This window comes from Manacus vitellinus, unplaced genomic scaffold (genome assembly GCF_001715985.3).
Source record: "Manacus vitellinus isolate BGI_N305 unplaced genomic scaffold, ASM171598v3 scaffold_8_pilon, whole genome shotgun sequence".
Lineage (NCBI taxonomy): Eukaryota > Metazoa > Chordata > Aves > Passeriformes > Pipridae > Manacus > Manacus vitellinus.
Window position 1 is genome coordinate 14,339,773 of NW_021940864.1, and position 17,557 is coordinate 14,357,329.

General features: G+C 35.7%; 1 protein-coding gene across 4 annotated transcripts in view; it reads right to left on the reverse strand.

The window, feature by feature from the left end:
* Window positions 1-17,557, reverse strand: part of SRBD1 (S1 RNA binding domain 1) — a 123,728-nt gene that overhangs the window by 96,853 nt on the left and 9,318 nt on the right. For all 4 annotated transcript variants that reach the window (XM_018085353.2, XM_018085355.2, XM_018085352.2 and 1 more), the window contains 6 exons: window positions 16,051-16,217; window positions 14,772-14,889; window positions 14,488-14,626; window positions 11,620-11,716; window positions 10,154-10,289; window positions 4,554-4,657 (listed from right to left, as the gene is read on the reverse strand). In XM_018085353.2, coding sequence (XP_017940842.1) covers window positions 4,554-4,657; window positions 10,154-10,289; window positions 11,620-11,716; window positions 14,488-14,626; window positions 14,772-14,889; window positions 16,051-16,217 — 761 coding nt within the window. The remainder of the gene's footprint in view (window positions 1-4,553; window positions 4,658-10,153; window positions 10,290-11,619; window positions 11,717-14,487; window positions 14,627-14,771; window positions 14,890-16,050; window positions 16,218-17,557) is intronic.

The window sequence follows — 17,557 nt, forward strand, 5'->3', positions numbered from 1 at the left end:
AACAAAGAACTTGATTACATATTACCATTAGGGTTGCATTATTTGCTAGTCCTCAATACATTAAAAAAATTACTAAACATCCTCTGTGAGTGTCACTGCCCAGATGGAAATTTAGGAGCTAAACTAATATCAATTAATGAAACCCAAATCAAATTTCACTTGGAATGCTTTGAGTATCTCTATTCAAACTCTAAATGAAATCTTACAAATTTTGCAGCAATTCTTAAGCCACTGAAGCCAAACAGCTTGCAAATTATTTTTCTCTTTTACCTGTTGCTGATATATTTGAAGCGTAAATAATATTATAGAAAAAGGGAAAATTAGATAAACAATACCAAGTAAACAAAGGACTGTTTCCCAACTTTTTCTAAGCCAAACTCTTTAAAGCATTCCCTTTTCTAGGGAGAATGTACGGTAGTCATAACTATAATAACAATTACTTCAAATTCTGCTGTAAAATACACCAAAGTTTCAAAGCTAATTAATATTTAATGAATTGAACTTTTTGTTGTGGCCAATGTTCCATGAAGGAGGGGGCTGGGGGGATGTGAGTCCTTCAACAAGCAGAACTGACTCACTGAGTTTGCCCACCCAATGATAAGAGATCAAGACTGAAGAGAAGTAACCAGATATATTATACGCAAACAGAACCAACTAGTTAACATTTTCTATTAAAGTCCACCTTTATTACTTTTAAAAATATTGATAACAGTCAGAGTTTTCTTCCTTTATTGTATTATTTAACATGCCTGAGTCCCAAACTGTTAAGTGAGATACATACTCATTTTGTAATATGTCTGGGTAAATTTAAGTTTTTTGGTTGGTTGGTTGGCTTGTCTTTGAAATGCAACATGATAGAATTATGGTCATTTCATAATATATCCAGGTGCAGGTCCAGGCAAAACCAGAATGAATTTTACTTTTGCCTTTGTTGCAGTCACTCAGAAATACACAGAATCCGAAACTGCTCCTATCCAGACAGCTTTCCAGTTGCTTAAGGGGATCTGCAATTTCCTGAAACAGCTTTTCTAAGTGTCCGTGCACATAACAGATGAGGAATGTGCGATCGAGTCAATGCTGCATTAATACAGACAGACATGGCAGCAGAATTAAGCTCACTATTTAGTTTTACAACGTTCAGGGTTGTGAGTGCTTAGCCACATGACCTCATCACTTAGCTAACAGTTTTTGCAAATAGTTCTATTATACTTATTTGTAACTGGAGACTCTTTCCATACCTATATAAAACTGGCAAAGGTTTTAAACCCTCTTATTGCCATCACATTCTATAAACATGAAGTTATTACAGGTGGCTAGTATGACTACAATCCCCCAAGAAAGTATCCTCAGCACAAATAAGAATGAATTTGGAAACCTGGCAGCTGTTTCCCCTGCTCTTCCGTCCATTAAAACCAGTTAACAAACCTTTCCTCTGTAAATAAGTTATCACAGCAGATATTTTTATTACCTGCCTACATATAAGTAAAAATTATTTAGGCAACATTCTGTTAGAAATTACTACAAATGCAAAAATATCCAAGCAGTAAGTTCAATCACAGCAAATACTCCATTTCAATTATTGCAGTACTTCATGAGAGAAGAGAAAAATTCACTTTGTTTCAAAACCAAAGCAAAATCATGTGTGTATATTTTTAAAGATCATAGCAGAGTAGTTAAGTCTCCCTCTAAGAATGGATTTTTCTTGATTATTTAATCAAGATATGACTTTAGATGCCCTATTTAGAAAAGCTACATATGAATAATATCTTACTCTGCTCATCATCTCTCCATGTGCAAAAGTGCTCACAACAGGGACCACCATAAGCATAAATGGCTTAGACTACTGATACACCACAGAAGGTGAAACCGTACACCAACAGAATTAACAGAGCCCACATCAAGAACCACTACTATTAATTAACAACTGTTCCAGGAAGACCACAACCAGGATTTTAGACCTGAAAGAGAAACAGCACAGCTTTGTGTTCCTCCAAGACATTACAGAAAACACGTACCAAGGTAGTAACCACAGACAAAGCAAGCCTTAAAGGCCCATACCATGGACTTCACACAGAATATGAGAATTTTGACTGGAAACTGAAAAAATATTATCAAGCATCAAACTTCATTTTCAAGGTTGCAATCCCATTTTGGAACAGACTTTCAACCCTTCCCAAGGAACAACTCCATGTTGACCTTACACTCCAAGCCAGCTAAGCAGCCCCTCTCTGGCTGTTTCTCATTGATCATTTTTCTGTATTCCATTTCACAACGAAGTCTTTGGGACCGGTAGAGTTCTAGAGTTAATGGAGCTAATTGCACTCTCAAACCAGAGAGATGCCATTTTCCAGGGAAAAATACAACCCATAGGACCAGGCAGAAGGATATTACTCAGCTTTCTGCACAAACCCGAATTTCAAGGAAACAGAGATGTTTATACAGGCTAATAAATATTCTGAACTTGCAAAAAAATTACAATATTCTTAGACAGCATCTACATGGAACTCAATGCAATAATGAACTCTAGTCTTCCAAACTCACTTTCTATTGCAGGGACATTTAATGCTAAAAAGTTTGTCTCAGAAGAACACAAAAAGTCTGAATATTTGCTTCTAATTCAATAGGCAGTAGGTGATACTGTTTTGTGGCTAGAATACTGGCCAAACTCTGTAGCAAGGTGGCATTTCTGGTTCTGCAACTGATTTCTGCAACTCAAGGTGTGTAACCTTCAGGAAATTAGTTAATACCTTTGCAAAGTTTTGAAACCATTGACTCAATTGGAAGTTATTAACCTTCTGCTTTCACTAGTAAATCAATGCAACGAAAATAATGCAAATTCCACCCTTAGACAGTAATTCCAAAGCTTGCAGGGCAGAATACACATTTACTATTTGTCAGTTTGATAACACAGTTGTCAATCTAACAAGGAAGATCAGAATCTGTCCTAGACGTTAATGCACCAAGATTTACTAAAATCATTTCTTCACAAGTTTTCTAATGGTGGAGAAGTTGTCCTTAAATAATAAAAAGCCATAAGCATATATAGCCTCATGAATGCCAAGTATTAACAAGTAGTTTCATTCCCAAGGTCAATATTCCTTTTATCTCAGGATGACTCACAAAAGTGTAATCAACCAAAAATATCCCAATTTACATCCCACTTTTATTTGTGTAGCAGTGACAAGCTGTTCCGTTATCTGTGGTTCACAGTGCTTCCAAATTCTCAGTCACAGATGCAGTAAAAGCAAGACTGACAGACATGTCCTGCCTATAGAATACACATCTTGAAGGGAGGACAGAAATTCTGTTATAGGTACTAAAACTAGAATGAAAAAGGTGTGTTTATGAATCCTGATATTTTACTGAGAAAAAAAAAAAGTTACTTACTATTAGTCTTAGATCATATTATATTTTCCAGCCAAACAAATATTTTAATTCTTTCAGAGCCCTATTCTTCCTTTTCAGAGCGAACATCCCTATTAAATTTCTACAGCTGAAAGGAACATTTTTTTCCAAATCCGTTTCTTGGACTTGTTGTGAAAAAGAAATACAAGCTGAAGTAATATTCATTTTATACATTAAAAGGTGCGTTTTTCCCTATTTCTTCCCCTCCTTTTGGTTATTTGATTTTAGGATGCAAAGGCAGGAGTTTCTGAAACATCTTCAGAACAGTGCCCAATATCTTAAGCTACTGAGAAAGAGAAACCTGTCTTTTATACACGCAAAAAAAGATGCACAGTTTGGATCACAACAGTCTCCAACAGAGGACATCAAGGTACAGTTTCCAAGAAAAAGGTTGATGGAGATATTACACAAAACAACGTATACTTAAAATGAACTTTTGCAAAAAAACTAAAAATTATGCAACAATAAACAACTCACTACTGGCTTACAAAAAAAAAAAGCAACTTGTAAGAGCAAATCAATAAACAATAGAAGAATCCAGTTTTTAGAGCCCAGTTTTCTGACTCAACCATGGATCAAAATGTAAGAGATGGTTCAGCAATGTGTGAGGATTATGCATTGAAGGCAGTCATGTTTAGGTTTGTCTATTAAATCCATTAAATTTTTTTAAACATGCAATTCCTTACATTTATGAAACTGGAAGTTATGTAGTTCACTGATCTAAAATCCAAGATAGTCCTATTTAATCATTGTAATCAGGCATAAGAAGTTATTTTTTGAAGTTAGAAGTATATTCTATTAGATTCTACAAAGTCCTTTCAGTAAAGACTACTGGATGTGATGCATATTATAATTTGAAAATATATTCACATTTCATCAGCCCTGGCATATTTTTAAAAAAACTCCATTGCTTTAAGAATGGTGCCAGAACTCACAAATATAGCCCAAGGCATGATCTTTTCAGCATAATGCTACAGCAGTTGGAAATACAAAATAAGAATTATCCACTAGCTAATTTCATTTAATCTAATAAATATTCGTTTAATTTGTTCTCTTAATGTAACAAGACATATGAGGTACACTTCAGTATGCAGCAGTCTATGGAAGAAAAAAAAGAGATTTGTGTAAGAATATGTATCCATGCAGACCTTTCATTGACACACCACCAACAGAATTCATTCTTCACCCCGTCAGGAATGTTGACCTTCACTGTCAGGATCTTCAGATTTTCCCCTCGGTTAATGGCCAGAATCTGAGTGCAAACATAAATGGCAGAGACAGATGACACACAAAATATCCAAAAGATAAACTTATCAACATTTGTGTACGCACTTGCTTGACATTCTATAGCAAATCAGCATGGTGGTAGAGTAAATCAGTTCACAAAGTACTAGCATGTACAGATAACATACACAATTTAAACACAGATTAAATCATGCCATGGTATAACAAATCATACATTTTTTTTTGGAGTCTGCAATCTCAAGATTCAGTTTATCTTAAACACACTTATAATACAAAAGAGCATGAATTTAGCTGGTAGAATAATCTTATTTAATAACACAAAACTCAAATTAATTGAAAAGTGACTCCAATCAGAACTAGAGATTGGAGAGGGAAAAAGTTAGTCCTATGCTTCAGGTTTCAGTTTTCTTTCCAAGATCAATCCAAATTTAAAATTAATTATGGATCAGAACTTTTGACACAAAGGCACTCAGCTTAATTTGAATGAGGATGAATTTAGAGTTATTCATTACTAATTCACAAATAGCAGAAAAGACTGTAGATACACTCTTCATGTTAACACTCCAGCATTAAAACATATGCACATATTTCTGACAGAACCTCACGTACATAACTGCCTAGTCATGATCTAAAGCTAAATTAGGTTGCACTTGTGCTACCTGCATACAGAGTCCAATTTTAAATGGAAGACTGTGACTCTACGTTTAAAACCAAGATCACAATACAAGTGGTGGATCCTGGAGGATACTGGTGGGTAACTACTAGTCTAATCTCACTATGGTGACACTGAATGTTCACCTTAGTATTAAGAAAACTCACTGAGTTTAGAAACAAAATAATAGTCAGAAGCAGCTACAAATAAAAGTCACATCTTTAGATTCCCTTTTTCCTTCCAAAGTATTTTAAAGTAGAAGAACAAACAAACAAAAAAAAGAAACCTGCTTGAAGTTGACATTCCTGTATGACTACACATGTTGCTGTATGTAGCAGGCCCTGAGCACTGTCACAACAGAGCATTCTGTGTCAATCATGAACTTTAATTCAATCACTAGCTAACTCAGACATGTCACATATGTTAAATACAATGGTTTAAAATGACTCCAGGACATAGTACCAATTTATATTCCTGAGCCTTACTGCTCCTGTGACATACCAGGCCTGACATATCATTGAACAACAAAGCTAATAATAAAGATTGCATGTGAAATATTATAGCATCTGGTACCTTTACTGCCAAAGCAAATGTTTTCATGTAGAAATTAGAAAGACATATTTTAACAAATCAAATGCTTTCACATTTATTATGATTTCACTTTTAAAAAAGAGAAAGTTAAATGTCAAGTTAAAATGAAATCAAAATGATGCTCACAACAGAGAATGTATCTGATAGAATTATAATGTCATCATTCAGCATGCTGTTAGTAGGGTCAATATTTGCATCACATTTGTTTCCTGGCCCTCCATCTGCAGAATGTGTCAGTCACCTGAACTTAAACCAGCTGTTAATGCAGTCACTAATATTATTTACATTTTTATCCTTAAACAAACTGCCTATCCTGTTTTAAGTGATGCATTCAGAGAAGAATTATCATCCAATAAATGCTCAATTAAGAAAGGAATTACTCAATTTTTTTGTCTATTACAATAAAGATCTTTTTGTTTTGCTTGTTTTTTTTAAGTAACGTTAAAATCTGGCTATTCTAGACACAAAACAGTCTTGACTTGTGGAAAAAGACTGTTTTTATCTAAGATTGGAACAGGTTCAGGGCCAGGATTCTAAAAAACAACATACATTTTTCAGAGAAAGCAAGAACAACAATTTAATCTAGACATAAAGTTTGTCAAACCTTATTCTGTTTATCATAAAAATATGACATCCTTCATTTTGCCCAGCTCTCTTCTATGTTGCAGATTTACTTAGACTCACACAGTAAGTTTTGTATACTTTGCCAAGGACTTCTAATTCTCAATTCCTTTTTAAGTATGAGATGGAAAATAGAGCACTTGCCTCAAATGATACACTTTATTCACGAATTCTTCTCCTCCCACCATTTCAGTCATTTCCAAATACAGGAAAACAACCCCAAGGCGTACAAAAACACCGAACTGTTTACAATTAGTCAAAAATTCAAATAAACTCTTGAAAAATTCTTTTCCCTTAGTTATGACAGTGTTGGTAGAGCTACTCAACTACATCCTAGGAGAGTCGTGTCAGGTTCTCCTTGCTGCCAAAGGAAGAAACTGCGGCTCAACCTCTCGACAGCAAAATGTTCCAGCTGGAAACACCCACAGGTGTCCAACCACGTCAAATCTGGAGTCAGGTTTTTAAAACAACAAAGTTCTTTTTCTCATTTCAGATTCAGTGTTTTACCATTTTCAGTCAAACAAGCCGACCTCACACCGGTTCTGATAATCCTGTGGCGTGCCTCAGCACCCAGAACGACAACGGCACAGAAAACAACACAGACCTATGGGGTGTGCAGTGACAGCTGCAGAACTGCAAAACGGAGCTGCAGCTTTACTGCACAGCAGCTTAACTCACTGCAACACACTCTGCAAGGCACCCTCATAGCTACACAGGTTTTGGTCATAAGGGCACAGCTTATCCTCTTACAGTTAACATGCTAGGCTACTGTCCACCCCCTTTACACACAGGGAAGCTAGAGCAGAGTTAGGGTTGTACTCAGATCTTTAAGATTACTTAGCACTGCCATACTCCAGTGATGACAAGTTTCAGTGCAATATTTTACAGAATCCTGTATTTGCAACTCTGCAAAGAGGTGATTTAAAGCTGACTTTTGCCTCCAGCTAAATGAGTTTAGAACACTTAACACCTGTCTGTATGCAGTCACGAAAGCAGTAGAGAAGGTCTTAAAAACAGTGAATTCTATAAGTGTTCTTCAAACACAGCTATTTAACCTGTAGTCCTGGGGGATTAGTAAAATTTATAAAATAGCTTAGTTTCAGGCTTTTCTATATCTTTTTTAGGTATAAACTTCTTTTAATAATCTTGAACCAAACCAGAGAATTTCTTTCCTTGAAGCCATCTTTTACTCTATTCTTAAAAGAATATGTTTTTACCAGTTTTTAAATGCAAAAAAAGAAGTATTTCTTCAAAGCCTTAGGTGAAGGAAAAAATAAAGACTTTCAGGTACTAAAGAGGATGGTCATAACCCAGTGAAATAAAAGAAATTAAAAAATGGCAACTTGCACCAGTAGGGGAATAAGGTCAGGTGATAAAGAAATTGAAGTTAATGGGAAAGACTTTTGAAAGTACAATATCTGGTTTTAAGTTTTATGAAGAAATGGCAGATAAAAGAAACCAAAACCAACTTTTTCTCTCATTTCATTATCAAAATAAAAAAGGGAGAAAGACAGAAACTGAAAAACTAACAAAGAAACAAAGAACCAAAAACAGACATAAAAAGTTACAGTACATTTACAAAACAGAGAACTCTGCAAATTCTAGTGTCAGAAATTATCATAAAATGCATTTTTTCCTCAATTAGGACAAAAGAGTCCTGCCATACCTTGAGCCTTGAAACCTCAGCAAAGCACAAGCACAAGCAACTCAATTCTACAATTCACAATACAGAAATATTCAATGGGGTAGAACAGTCAATAGCAGTACTATACAGATGAAAGACAGCAGGTATGTGTGCAAAAGTATCCCATTATTACAACACTGCCAGCTGCAAAATCAGCTGTTATGACTTCACCAGAGAGTTAGAATAGATAATGAAAGAGACATTAAGGTTAGCAACAGACACAAGGAAGAATAAACCAGAACAGATCAAGTTAATATCAAACAAACTAAGGACATATCCTGGATAAGAAACAATGCAGCCACACGATCAAAACGTTGACCAAGTTTGGGAAATATGGTTTCTAGCCTTGGCTCTAACTAAGCAACAGTTTTTCTTAAGTAAAAAAAAAAGGATGCCTCAGACAAGTAAATCATACCATCATTCCAGGAAACACTTGCTCATCCAAAACATGTTGCATATCTCAGTATTCACCACTGTCAGTGCAGGTAAAACTAAGTAGTCTTTTACAGCCCAAGTATACCTTCAACAGTAAAGCACACAAAAAATCCATACACCACAGCACTTAATTGTCTATGAATCTACAAACTTTTGTGAATGTCACCACAGTAGTCAATAGATGCTCTATCAACCTTCCCAGACCTTCTAGAAGCAAGTTTTCACCAAATAATTACCAATATAAGTACAGTAAATGTTCATAATCATTACAAAGAAAACAACTACAGCTACCTCTTCAAATATCTACAGAAGACTTCTCTACTAAAATCACTAGTAGCTATTTAGCCTTTCACCTAACACCTTCCATATTGGAGGGTGGGAAATGGTGTAAAAATTAGCCCATCCATGTTGTGAAATAGTTTTTGTAATAAATCAATTTCAAGACATGCAATAAAATCCTTTATTACTTCAAAACATCACACTGTTTTAACATGGAAAGCACAGAAAAAATGAGAGCATATAACAGCCTTCTGAAGGAAAAGGACATTTCTAGTTAGAAGTAGCCAAGAGAGTCTGTTTGTGTGGTATTATGGTTTGGGGATTTTTTTTTTGTTGTTGTTGTTGAGTTGGTCTTTTTTTTTTTAAACTAGGTAATTGTGACCAAAACAAGAGACAATTCACTTGGTGATTAGTTATGAATTATCTCAAAGGTCTTGACAATTGTATAGAGTGCATCACACTTCAGCCTTTGAACTTCAGGAACATGGGTAGCCTAGCCATCATCAGCTTCTCATCAGCTAGTAAGTCTGCTTCATCCTTTATTTCCTTATCTAGTTATACAAGTCTATGATAACCAAAGATGCTTCATCAAAGGGAATACTGATGACTTGCAAAACAAACCCATTTTTGGGGTAGTGCATGGGATGTTCCCCTGAGCTGCTTTTGTAGGTCACTTTTAATTTCAGTTTTCTGGACCCTTTACTTCTCACCAGTTTCACCTGTCAAGTTTAGTGTCAAATGGCTCAGAGAACTCTGACTCAGTGCTGCAGCAAACATCCAAAGGAAACAAGAATAAGTTTATCCATGTTTGCTTCAAATTCCTACGCTGCAACCAAGCAGTTTCCACTACTATGTCACTTCTACCCCAGTCTCACCCCTAGAGGGCATGTCATTGCTTAGCTTTTATCCCCCCACCGATGACTCCTGATATGCACTTGTCACCAGGGGAAGCAAAGTATTTCAATATTGGTATGATTTAGCTGATACATAAATCATTATAAGTATTTGTTTAATGAAAATTAATTACACAATGGGCATACTGAATAGCAGTCCTTTGGTTCAGTTTCTTGAAACAGAGACTAACAGCTTAGTCCTGCATTTCAAGAATTTGAAAGCCTCTACCTCTACTGTAAAGAACAAGAAAGTAGCTTTAGAATCAGTTTGAAGCAACAAAATTCAAAAACAAAGCCACGTTTCCTACAGTTAAAATTCTAAGAAAAAATACAAATTTGAAGTTGTACCTGATGATGCTGAATGTTCTTTACATTGCAAGAAAACTCATGGTAGAGTTGGAATTTATTAATATCTTTTTCATTTCCACTTTTGGATGACATTTTTGCCAAGGTTGACTGAATGGAAACGTACCTCTGCTGACATCTGAATAGAAGAAACAGATATTAATAAGGTATTTTAGCATGAAACTTCTAACAAGTCATTACTGCACATATTAAATAAAAATGCAGTTTGGAATCTGCTCAATTACAGATTATGTTAACTCTAATTACCTGCAGAACTGGATGACATATCTTAATGCTGAGACTGACATAACTTACATTGACTGGAACATACCAAGAGAAGACATTCAAGCAGACCTCAGAAAAAGCTATCACAGCCCTTCTCCTGAAGGGAATGGATACTCAAAAGCCACCACTGGCATTTCAGTTTCATCAGTTATGGATTAAACTTCAACCAACAAATTTTGGGAAGTTGCAAAAAAAAAAAAAAAAAAAAAAAAAAAAGTTATAGTAGTTCTCTATTTTATAGAAATGCAATATCTGTCTTGAATCTACTCAGCCTCAGCATTAATTTCTTGCTTTGAGCACTTAACAGCCATAAAAGTTTTCATTATTTTTAGGAGTAACAGGGATCCCAAACAGAGAGCTTCCTGAATGTTCCTCATCATTACCATACATACAACACACTTCAGATCCACAGGATTGATCTGTAAAGCACTGACTATTGCACTAAGGAACTTCCAGTGGTCAAAAGAATGAAAGTGATAGTCAGGTAACGACAGCACACAACCCCTTCACTGAAATTATCACATTGCTGACTCAAAACAATATTGCATGCCCCTAGGGCAGCACATATTCTTTGATAGTTCTCTTCTCCATCCCAGATGGCACACAGCAGAGAAAATAACAAGTGGCTATTACTCTGTCATACCAATTCCCCAGACATGGCAACACTGATGTCAGGTGATGTAAGAAAACATAAATTCAGCTAACACAATTAAAGGATCAGTAACTCCTGCTTTAAAAACAGTCATATTTGTTTGCCTTATTGGTTACCAATGCCAAAATCAACCATCACTGCACGCTAATTACACTGACTGGTGTCAAGTCAGCTATTGGAGCAAGAGCTTAAACAGATGCATCGCTGAAAAGTTATAGCTTGAAGAAAGTGCAAGGATGGAAAATTCCCTTATGGGACACTAACTGCAAGGGAAAACTGCTGTATGTGGAGCAGAGCCACAGAGAATTTTACATTCTTTGGGAGTCAAAGCGTCATGACATGTCTACAGCAGATCTCTCCTCAACTGACAGCCAGATAGGCAGAGGTGCTAACAAATGTACACAGGAATGGACCTAAATCTCACAGTAACACAGTTTTCCTATCATTAAAAAAAAAGTTCTGTACCAGCATGCTAGGAGACTGAATCTTACCATGTAACCAGGAAATTTTAGAAAGTAAGAATGAAACTTACAGTTTCCTGATAAAATCCAGTGTATCTTTGTCTTTAGCAAAGATGTCTGCTAAAATATGCTGTACTCCAGTCTCTACCTCCTGGATATTTGCAAGCCCTTAGAAAAAAATAATTATAGGATACAGTCAATATATACAGTTAATAAATACAGAAAAAACTAATACAAAAAAATTACACAACTGCACAGGCACTAAGAAAATACATACAAGCTGAAAGATAACTGATTAAAGATATCTGACTTGCAGAGGTTTCAAAGAATCCTAATTCATTGAAATTTTGTTATCAACTAAACTTCCTTTCCAAAACATCTGAAATTATTATATTTTTAATGAGTCTAAAGTGACCAATGAAGTATCATAAGACAAAAGGACAAAAAACCTACTTTTGTCTCATTTTATTGACTTTGATGCTAATGGATCTTGACATTCATGATATAAATCAATTATTTAAAATAGTCAAACTGGATATTTAAATATAATTTTTGAAACTTTAATAAAATTAGAAACTGCAACAAAAGTCTACACATTTTACTACTGATATGGAAACTGCCTAAATTCTTCACAGGCAATCCTGTCTTTTCTCTGTGTAATAGTTTTATATTTCCACGGGTTTGTAGCAGGAGTTTGCACAACGACCTTCTGAGGTCAGGATACCATCAACCCCTCCTACAAAACACTGAAGTCATAAAATGTCTTCAAAGACATGAAATTATAAATGTTTTCGTATCCCTGGAGAGATAACAGAATTATTCAGGTAATTTCCAACAGGCAGAACTGTCCCTTAATTCAAAAGGCCAGAAGAAGCGGCACGTTATTCTCCTTCGCACAGTGATTGAATTGGACCAGAACCAGAAGACAATGAAATAAAACTGACATCTTGTATTTTAGTTCAATATTATCTAACCCTGTTTCAAGCAACAATCAGCAACCAATGCTTCAGAGCAAAAAGAAAGAATCCTAGAGCTCGCAAATGCAGCATTAACTGCATCCTTCGGCACACATTATTTTTCATTTTGCTGTCTGATGGACTACCAATATCTTGAAAGAGCTTTATTAACAGTTTTAAAAAACTGCATAGCTCTAGCTATTCATTATATTGAATCTAGAATCCTGCTTCTGATTGGGCTATAAAGTTACACACCATAAAAAATTCATCTTGCCCTTTTTTAAGACAAGGAAGCTAAACTTCACTGCTAGAAAGAAAAAAAATGTGAGAATAAGAATACATTATTAAATGCTTGAACTTATCAGAAGTTATAAAATTTGGATCCTTACATTTACAAGTTAGGTTTTCTTATGGTAAAAGTAATGTCATGTCAGAACACAAAGCTAAGGGAATTTTAGGACGTGCATCATGTTGAATATGAATTAAGACACTAAAGTACCACAAGTGTGCACGGCAAAATTATTTTAATTCTAGTAGAGAATTTGAACGAGATAGCATAGGCCAAACCCAGTCAGAATTAAAATTATAAAGTTTCCGTGGGCATTTTACTGTGTCCACCAGCACATGCTTGTGTAATGAGAGAAATATTTGACCATTCATACAACTAAAAGGAAGAACTAAATTTTCTGGGGAGCCTGCTTCCTTAACTGTCCAAGGTCTGGCTTTGAAACATGAACTGCTGTTTTTATTTCAGTTTATTTTTAGTATAAGTTGAAAAACATTGAGAATTTGAAAGAATGAAATATTAAGATTTGATGAAAACTTTTCTGTACTGCAAATTCACTCTGATCTCAAGTTGTATATAGGTTGCCAAACTGGTTCCCAAGTTGATGAAGGTGACCCAGTTCATAGATGTATACAAATTTCTGAAGTCTTTCAAATGCAAACCATTATATAAACCTAAGCAGAATTATTTTTAGCACAAAATTGAAAATAGGTGTACTGATTTTCAAAAGCTAATGTTTATGCTGCAACAAATAGCACTTCCTTCTGAATATGCTCTAAATAATTTATTTGAACTTCCACCATGAAGATTTTCTTTTGGCTCTTTAGACTCTGTCAGAACAGTCAATGCGTGGCTGCAATATGCTGCTGTATGAAGTAACAACATCTGCTAAAATGCAGTTAATTAAAAATCAAAATATTCGGTAACTGATTTTCAATGCAAAATTAGCAGAGTTTTATAAGCAATATTTAAATAAAATAAACTGAAGAAGGAAGAGTCAGCCTTACTAAGGAGGTTCAGTATCTTTATGTTGAAATTGCAAAAGTATCTGTTGGGGCAGGGAAGAACAGAAGTACATCTCTATTTTAACATCATAAAGAAGGATACAGGAATCTTGGCATTTTATTGTCAGAGATTGCCCCCTACAGATTCACCCATAACTGCATCCACAAAGACACACAATTCTGCAGTCTATTTGTGACAATCACGTTGTTAAAAGTTCTTGGTCAAACTTCAGAGATTACATCTCCAATCCCTACTGTCGTTCAATAACAAGAACTCTCCTGTTCATTCCCAATCACCAAGGCCAGTTTTTATTAAGATATGCTTTGCTGGATGACATTTCCTTCATGAGCATAAGCTTCTTGTACCATCAACTCTTCAGGAAACAATTCAAGTAGAACCATGGAGAGATTTCAGGTGTGTGGGGCAGTTCCCTCTCTCTTACCAGTAAACACAGATGTCAACTGTAAGGTCTCCAGACTTCTCTCTCTTTTATACCATAATTATCACTATTTACTAAGAGACAGGTAAGGTTGGAAAGTCATGGCATTAAATGTAAACTCTTACCACATGTTGCTTAAAGTGCTGTTGAATTTAAAGTAGTCCAGCAGTATCAGAACAATTTAAAGTAATTCCCCTTTTAAAATATTTTCAGATATTTAGGACATTACTGCTCACAGAAGAAGAGCACTTACCTTTGGTATTGGGTCTAATGTAAGAAAAGAGATTGAGTTCCACAGGGTTCTGCAGGAGGGAGAGAGCAGCAGGTTCTAATCCCAGCTGCCTGGCCCTCTGGGCTTTGGTGCCTTTACTCCCAGTTTTATAAGGTGCAGACTTATAACAAAAAAGAAAACAAAACATAGTTATTAAAAAGCAAGGAAATATTTCAGTCATGCTATCTACTTGACATTATGCACTATTTAGTTATGCAAGATTACATTTAAACTAAGGATGATCTGAAAGAGACCAGAGTACTGACCACGTGGTCCAATTCTTCCAAAGTCCTGCAATTTAATAATGCTTTCAAAAGGCAACCAGATAATTTTCCTTCTTTCTTCAACTTCTGTATCGTTGTATGTGTCTTCTTTGCAACAGTACTAAAATGCAAGAGATTAATATTAACAGTCACATTTCACAGTGAATTAAAAAGTCTGTTGATTGTGACCTTGTGTATTACACTGCTGAAACTCTCTGGAATCCCTGAAGATGGTATCTCATGCTAATTCTCAACAAACCAAGTCTGATAATCCGAATGTTTCTAACCATTACTCTCTTTCTCCAATTATTTCAAAATTTTATCAAAATATCTTGTGGTAGCTTTAAGGAAAACAATACTGATAGTCAATACTGTTACTTACATTTCTACAAGATTACTGACCTAGAAGCCAAACAAAAAGGCCCCAAGATAAACCCACGCTGATGAGCACTTAGAGCTGCAATTCATGTACAGATAGTTCTGCAGCATCAAGCACAGGGTACCAGATTTAAACTCCCAGGTCTTCAATAAGATACACATGACCAGCTGCAAGCAGCAGAGGTATTTTGTTATTGAAATTACTTCTTCAGACAAGAACTCTCTCAGGCTACCTTCCTTCTTTGGAAAGAACCTCTTGATAGGGGATAGCAGGGAGTACAAGGAGGAAGGCACCATGTTGACTGAACAGCTGGTAAGTCTGTGCAATTGCCATTTCAAGAACATGTGGCCACCCAAAAGCAAGAAGGAATGAAAGCAGTCTCACCCATCACTGCAACAGGCTTTGCTGATCATTTCTTTGCTGCAATGGTCTGGGAGAGTTTAGCCTGCTCTCCTGGTACACTCCAACCTCAAGAAGGGCTCTTTGCTAGAGGCTTCCTGCTCCAAGCAGGAAGCCAAGGGATTCTTAGTGATTCTTTTTCTAAGATCTTTTTCTAAGATGCAGCTTACATCTCATCTGGCTACATATCTCCAGCAACTATAAACTACTCTTTCGGTACAAGATTTTTTCTGTGCAGTTGTAATAAACTGCAAGGAAATTAAGATGTTAGTTTTTCTTTGGCAATTAATAATGCTAGATGTCTTGTTATTTAAAGTAAAAAAAAAAAAAAAAAAACCAACAAAACCCCAGGCAGGTATCAAGCATAATTATCTCAGTTTTAAACTCTTTTTTTATAAGCTCCTTTATAGTTGTAGTGTATACAAAGTGCCAAAAAGAGGGACACAGAAGTGGTAGTCAGTTGTTACTTACCTCCCACCCAGATACTTCCCTGTGCTAACTTACCGTAGCTCTTCCAGGGTTTGCTGCATTTCTCGCAAGGCGTCGGCCTCCAGATTATTAATGAGCTCTTTTCGATAGCGAGCAATAAAAGGAATTGTGTTTTCTTCTTGAAAGAGATTAATTAAGTTTGCACATACCCATGGCTCGACATTTGTTATGTCTGACAAGGCCTGTCAAAGGAGAAAAGAAAAAACAACAAAACACAGCAAAGAAACAAAACACACTTAAGAAAGGTGGTAGATTGCTTTAAAGAGCCTCTCACTCAACATTCAAAACCACTCCCAGAATATTCCACTGGCCAGTAGGGACTACTGTCCTCCCTAAGAGTGGATGTCAGGATTTTCGTGCATCCAGCCATCACATCCAGTATTTCAGCAAGACATGCAGCAACCAATATTTCCAGAAACTTGTAATCACAGTAAAAAAAAGAAGGAAGGACTGCCTCTTGGGAACAAAAAAAATTGTACAACAAAAAAATTGTAAAACAAAATAGAAAGACAGTAAACTGCACATGGTAACTGAGAAAATTTGGCATTTTGTTTTTTAAGCCAACAATGACATACATCATGGTTAAACTAAACAAACAAACAAAACCCACAAAGCCAGAGCTGATCCAAATCCCACTCAACCAATAACAGGAAACTAACATGATACTACTAACAGTTTCAAGATGAACCAAACCTTACAAAGTTAATCATGATTTTGTACAAATTGAGTTTTCTAAAGATAAAGTTATAGTGTATCAATGTGGAATCAATTAAAAACTATATAAGTAGCTTATCTTCATAACATTTTAACTGTCACAGTTTGTTTGCACTTCACTACAGTTAATCCCATAGACAGCTGATATAAAAGCCTTTCAAAAGTTTTATCCTGAAGCCTAAAATATAACAACATCCGTGCAATCATAGTCACTGCTTTTAGAGCAGCAATACACAAGGATCAAATTCTCCATCTGTATTTCTGGGAATATTTTATGAAACTCACAAACAAAATTTTATAGTCTTCTCAAGCAGAGAGTACTAAGGATGATGAATACAATGTGTCCTAACTATTCCCATTCTGCTCATATTAAAGTCTTCCATAACCACACCTAGTCTCTCAGCACAAGAGCTATCCTAAAACTGTCTTCACCTGAACAGCTTCAAAGTTAACATCCTACAAAAACAAAGACGGTATCTCCCTTGATGTCACTGCTGTGTGAGGAACACGATCTCCTCCGTGATGGGACCATAAACACTCTCAAATGAGTCTCTACAACTAAACAATCCACACTAATTAAATCTTAAACTGAAACTGTGCACACAGTCACCCCAAATCTTTCAGCATCCCTTCCTGAAGGAGTTTCAGTTGAGTACATCCACAAAAAAACCATGTGCTGATAAAGGTGAAACAGGCAAACTGTTACAGGATTTTTACTAAAGACTGCCAAAGTCACAAATACCAGAAGGCTAACAGTTACCAACCAACGTCTATATTTATACATGTAGTATGACACCTTAAGCAGAGG